Source organism: Camellia sinensis, chromosome 3, assembly GCF_055761805.1.
Source record: "Camellia sinensis isolate YWXY chromosome 3, ASM5576180v1, whole genome shotgun sequence".
NCBI classification, from domain to species: domain Eukaryota; kingdom Viridiplantae; phylum Streptophyta; class Magnoliopsida; order Ericales; family Theaceae; genus Camellia; species Camellia sinensis.
In genome coordinates, this window is record NC_138963.1 from 157509089 (window position 1) to 157515296 (window position 6208).

A 6208-nucleotide genomic window follows, 5' to 3' on the forward strand; every position below is an offset into this window, starting at 1 on the left:
ATTTTTCCAAATAAAACATTTAGGTGGCGACTCTGTATCTGGCAAAGCAGTCCATGTTTGGCACTTCTTTACAAAAATCAGTTTTCCAAAACGATTTGCTGGATTTGAACTCTTTGGTGATTTATCGGTCTTGTATTGCACTTTGCGAGATTAGATTCAGAACCGTGACATTGAGTCCGAACTGTAGTAAGCCCAAATGAACAAAACGGATTTTTCGCGCCATTCGCGTGTGGAGCCCTAGACGTTCAGGCCCGTCTACACAAAGCCTTGAGGTTGATCAACGTGCACCTCCTCTTCTAATTTTCCATCCAAAAATGATGATTTTATATCAAGTTGGTGCAAGAACCAACCCTTTTGAGCCACCAAAGCAATGATAGCTCTAATTGTATCAAGTCGAGCCGTAGGAGCAAACGTTTCTTGGTAATCAATTCTAGGTTGTTTTGAATACCCTTTTGCCACAAGTCTTGCTTTGTTCTTTTGAATAGAACCATCCAGATTGAACTTTGTTTTGAAAATCCACTTCACACCAATTATTTCTTTTTCTTTCGGTTTCTCCACTAACTCCCAAGTCTTGTTCTTCTCAATCACATGAATTTCATCTTCCATAGCTTTCTTCCATGCATCATCTCTAATTGCCTCTTCAAAATTTTCAGGTTCAACAATGCATAAATTGCATCTTGCATACACGTCACTAATACTCCTTATATTTCTTGGAGTTGAGCTTGGAGATGAAGAACTTGAACTTGAACTTGAAGAAGATTATGAACTAGCAATTGGTGACACTCTTTGTGGAGATTCAAGAGTTGCAACATCTTCAACTTGTGGACTTTCCGATTCTTCATTGAAAGCAATGCTTTGATCTTGGACTTTCTTTTCCTTCCAATCAAAAGACTCCCCATCAAAGAGAACATCTTTACAAATAATCACCTTCTTTTGATCCAAACTGAAGAGTCTATAGCTTTTGGATTTCGAGCTATAACCCACAAAGATGCATTTCTTACTATTTTCATCAAGCTTGTGCCTCACTTGTTTTGGAACATGAGCATAACAAATGCAACCAAACACCTTCAAGTGATTCACCGATGGTTTCCTTCCACTCCAAGCTTCAAATGGAGTTTTGTCCTTAAGAGCTTTTGTAGGACATCTATTCATCAAGTAAACTGCTATATACACGGCCTCACCCAAAAAGTTTTGGGTAGCCCCTTCTCATGTAGCATAGACATGGACATCTCCTCTATGGTTCGATTCTTTCTTTCCGTCACACCATTTTGTTGTGGAGTGTATCCAACAGTTAATTGCCTTTCCATTCCAATATCTTCACAAAATTTCATAAACTCATTTGAGTTGTATTCTCCGCCTCTATCACTTCTCAATACTTTCATCAAACAACCACTTTGCCTTTCAACAAGATTTTGAAATTTCTTGAAGATAGAGAAAAGTTCACTCTTTTGTCTCATGAAATACACCCAAGTCATTCTAGTAAAATCATCAACAAAGATAATGAAGTACTTGTTACCTCCGTTAGTTGGTGTATCCATGGGTCCGCATACATCGGTATGGACAAGCTCCAATGGTGCTTTAGCTCTCCATGCTTTCTCCTTTGGAAATGACTCCCGGTGATGCTTTCCAAGTGCACAACTTTCACAAATATGTTACACTTCATGAATGGTTGGCAACCCAAAAATCATATTCTTTTGTTACAGATACTTCAAGCTTTGAAAATTCAAGTGCCCAAATCTTCTATGCCAAAGCCATGAATTATCAATCACATCCATCTTCAAAGTCGCATTTTTGCTATACCAGAAAATGAGAGGAAAACTTCTATTCTTCTCCATCTTGATTTTTGCTACAACTTGGCTTTTCCCCCCTTTGTCAAAAATTTTGCAAAAATCGTCTTCAAAGTGAACAAAATATCTATGTTCCATAAGTTGTCCAACACTTAGCAAATTTTGCTCCAAGTCTAGAACTAGGAGAACATCGAAAATGTATCTTATACCCATCTTGGTTTCTATAGCAATAGTACCTTTTCCTTTTGTTTGGACTAAGACACCATTCCCCATTTTTACTTGAGAATTGGAGGAAGCATCCATTTTCACAAAAATGCTCTCATTTCTTGTCATGTGATTGCTACATCCGCTATCGAGAAACTATACATCCTTGTTTTGATCCGATGCCTTGTGACAAGCATAGAACATGTGCCCTTCATTTTCTTGCTGCTCGAAAAAATTAGCTTGTTGAGTGCTCTTGACTTGGCAATCCTTCTTGACATGCCCAAATTTGTTGCAATTGTAACATTTTGGCTTTCCTCGAAACCAACAATCTTTATCAACATGATTGCTTCGGTTGCAAATTTCATACTTTTGTTGAGTGGACTCTTCATTTTCCTTTCTTTGAAAATTAGACCTTTCTCTTCCTTTTGCATTTCTTGCTCTTCCGGTTGCATTTCTTTCTCATCCTCTTCCTTGGGAATTAGAGGTACTAACATTAAGCTTGGATTGAAAGAAACTTTCAATTGACTTTTCAGATTTCCTACTCAACCTTTGCTCAAATGTTTTAATTGAACCCATCAATTCTTCAATACTCAAATTAGCAAGATCTTTAGTTTCTTCAATGGCAGCAACAATAGGATTGTATTTCTCCGGCAAACTTATCAAAAAAATTTCAACAACTCTTTCATTAGAAATATTATCCCCATAAATTTTCATTTGGTTTACAAGTTCCATAACCCTAGAAAAATAATCCTTCAACAATTCCATATCCTTTATCTTTAAATTTTCAAAATCTCTTTTCAATGATTGAAGTTTAATGATTCTTACCTTCAAGTTGCCTCTATACTCTTTCTGAAGAATATCCCATGCCTCCTTCGCTTTTGTTGCATTGATAATTCTTGGAAAGAGTGCTTCTGAAACTCCTTGTTGAATGAAAGAGAGAGCCTTTGAATCCTTCTTCCTTTGCTCTTTTAATTGGTTCTTTTGGAGATTTGTCAAAGCTCCTTCGTCTTCAGGTTCTTGGAACCCATTTTCAGCAAGATCCCAAAGATTCGTATGGACAAAAATAGTTCTCGTTTTCACATACCAAAAATTAAAATTTTCACCATTAAAGATAGGAGTAGATACATTTTGGTTGTTAGGATTCGCCATAGACGTCGGTTTGTTCTTCTTCGAGGCTTGTTTTCTCGTATCCGATCTCTGCGCCCAGCTTGTTCTTGACCCAACCAAAGCTCTGATGCCATTTCTATTAGGTTTTGGTAAAACTCTCTCTAGAATGAACTATTATTTTGTATTGAATTTTTCCCTCTTATTATTCATATCCTTTGCCCATAGGCTTACATCCTTTTATATAGAGAATGTTATACATAAGTTCAACGAATAAGATCCATGAACCTAAACAACCTTGCAATTAACTGGGTACATGAATATAATCTAGACAATGTACTTAATAAATATAAAATACATGAATATAAAAATACATGAATACAAAGAATGTATGAACTCAATCTATCCAACGTATGCAATGTATCCAATGTATCTAATGTAAATATGGCATTAATTTTAACAGGGTGCACTAGTGATGGAACGAATAGAGAGAGAAAGGAGAAGAAGGGGAAGATGGAGACAGATAAAGGGTATATGCACATATGATTAAATTGAAAAAAAATTTAAAATCTCAGGGTTTGATTTGTTAGTAGGGTCAAACTTTGGATTTTTTTTTTTTTTTTTTTTTTGTAATTTACCCTAAATTTTTTATTAAGCATGGCATGTGATGCAATTAGCTATATGGAGTCATGTGATGGCTGATGCTTAAATTATGATAATCTTTTGATAATTTTCTACCCAAGTCATACCTTTTAACTTGCCATTGTTGAATGCCACTGATATAACACATGTTTTATTTTAGACCAAATTCTTCTCATGCAAGAGCTAGCAAAAATTCCATTTCAACTGAACACTCAATTCATAAAGGCGCACTAACCATACAAGTAAAAACAAGGGGCCTCATACCATAGAACAAAATCTCATGTATACAATAATTTCTAAATCTCCGTCATCGTCGTTGGTAGTCGGTGGTTGCGAGAGGAGAGAGTAAGGCAAGTTGCGAAAGGAGGTTGGTGGCCGGATGTCATTGCCAGTAGTCGTCATCGCGAAAAGTGAGAGAGAGAGAGGAGAGAGGAGGTCGGATCTCGTCGGAGACTGAGAAAAGAGAGCACAGTTGGGAAGAGAGAAGAGAGAGAGAGAGAAAAGAGAGCACAAAATTACGTAAGTTTTCACGAACTTACATAAGTAATTTCACAAAAATGTATAAATTGAATACAAATTCGGGTAATCATGAAAATTTACGTAATTTTGTACACGATTATATACAATGTGCATTGCATACAAGAACATTTCCCTACTAAATATGAATTTTTGTTTGTAAGAGTAGGGGGTCAAACTAGATAGGGATGAGTGCTTAAAAATTAAGGGTCATCCGATCCCCCTATTTAGAATTATTACTTATTAGGTCTTGACTTACATTTTATGTATTAATAAATCCAATTGTAAGTTTTTTTTCTTCTCATTTTTACGCCTTTCTTTTTCTTTTTTTTTTTTTTGGTTTCTAGTTTTCCATTTCATTTTTGAACTCCAAATTGCAAACCGTGATTTGGCCACCAACCACCAGTTCCGACTGCCGACGACTACTACTAACCTCTAACGACCATTATCAACCTTCAACAACTACCTCCAACCTCCAACAATATTTTTTTTGCCATTTTTCATTTTCAACACATTACTAATGCCACTACCTCCTCAGATCCATTGGCGACAAAAGAAAAGAGAAGAAAAATGATAAAGAAAATGAAGGAGAGAGATGAGGAGCCATTACAAGAGAATAATTCTTATCATTTTTCAAATTCACAATTCAAGACAAAGAATCAAAAGTCAGATTCAGTGATATATTTATTATGCAACAAATCTCAGCTGGTATTGAAGTGATAAAATTATCACTGTTGAATTTGTTAAAATTTTTACAAATGACAGATTTGATTTTAGAGAGAGAGGGGCATCACAACATTCTATCATAAAGCATTCATAAATTTATTCATTTTGATGTGTTGTTTCAACACACTGTTTGATAAAATACCCACACTCACACCTACAAACCTATAATATGATAAATTTACCATTCATAAATTATTAACTGATAAATTTATCACTAAATTAAGTAACAAACTTATCAAATCAGTTACGCAAATTTTATAAGCGCAAATCTTCACCAACACACTATATAGAGAGTCTTGATCTCATCGGTGACCATCTACAGTACCAGATTGGCACCGAAGATAGCAGATCGACATTGAAAACACATAGATTTGAAGCCATTGGTGAAGTTCAACGTCGAAGACAATAGATCAATGATGAAAGAGGATGGTGGCAGCGGTGATGTCAAAGATGGTAGATCAATAATGAAGGATTGCAGTGTTGAAGATAGTAGATGAATAATAGAGGAGGAGCAACGGTGATGACAACGAATGAGGAAGATAGTGGTGTTAGGTGAACGGCAGTGGAAAGGAGAGAGGGGGAGGACGACGACAGTGGTTGAACCGAGCAACAGAGACATCAAGCGAGGAGGAGGCGATAGTGTGGTAGTGAGACAAATAGTAGAGAGAGAGAGAGAGAGAGAGAGAGAGAGAGAGAGATGGGGTTGTGCTTAGGGTTTAGGGTAAAATTACTCAACTGAATGTAAAAGGTAAAATGGAAGATGGGCTAAATTATTTTGAGTCAGGACTCATGGGGATTAAGTCCTGTCCATTTGTCACGCCCCCATAGTTCATCACCATTCATAATGCTGATAGAAGTATATTATAACCAATGTTGATAATTCAAAGCATTAAATAATTTGATACATATATTAAGCCATCTCTTCCCGTTTGAACTATTCGTGTGATTACATCATTGTTTAAACATGTACTCATGAAAATCAATAGTTCAAAACGTAAGAGATGATACAAACAAAATGTCCTAAAGGCTTACATCTTGTCAAGGATTCTCCTTGAGTACACAAAAGATGAAGTCCTAACTCCACACACAAAAACTAGCCCACTACTTTATTACATAACACAAAAAGGAGCCTCCGCACTCCCATCCACAATTACTTCTCAACATCAATCACTTCGGTAGCGCGCCAACATCATTTCTTAAAAGGTTGTTAGTTTTGGGATGAGCAATTG

The 6208-nt window shown here is 36.2% G+C and overlaps 2 protein-coding genes across 2 annotated transcripts; both read right to left on the bottom strand.

The window, feature by feature from the left end:
• Positions 1-1697: 1697 nt before the first annotated feature.
• LOC145821961 (uncharacterized) lies at positions 1698-2090 on the bottom strand. Its single transcript, XM_082918527.1, has one exon. It carries the CDS (start codon positions 2088-2090, stop codon positions 1698-1700), a length of 393 nt encoding a protein of 130 aa, XP_082774653.1.
• Positions 2091-2450: 360 nt separating this feature from the next.
• On the bottom strand, positions 2451-3140 carry LOC145821962 (uncharacterized). Its single transcript, XM_082918528.1, has one exon. It carries the CDS (start codon positions 3138-3140, stop codon positions 2451-2453), a length of 690 nt encoding a protein of 229 aa, XP_082774654.1.
• Between the last annotated feature and the right edge of the window lie 3068 nt (positions 3141-6208).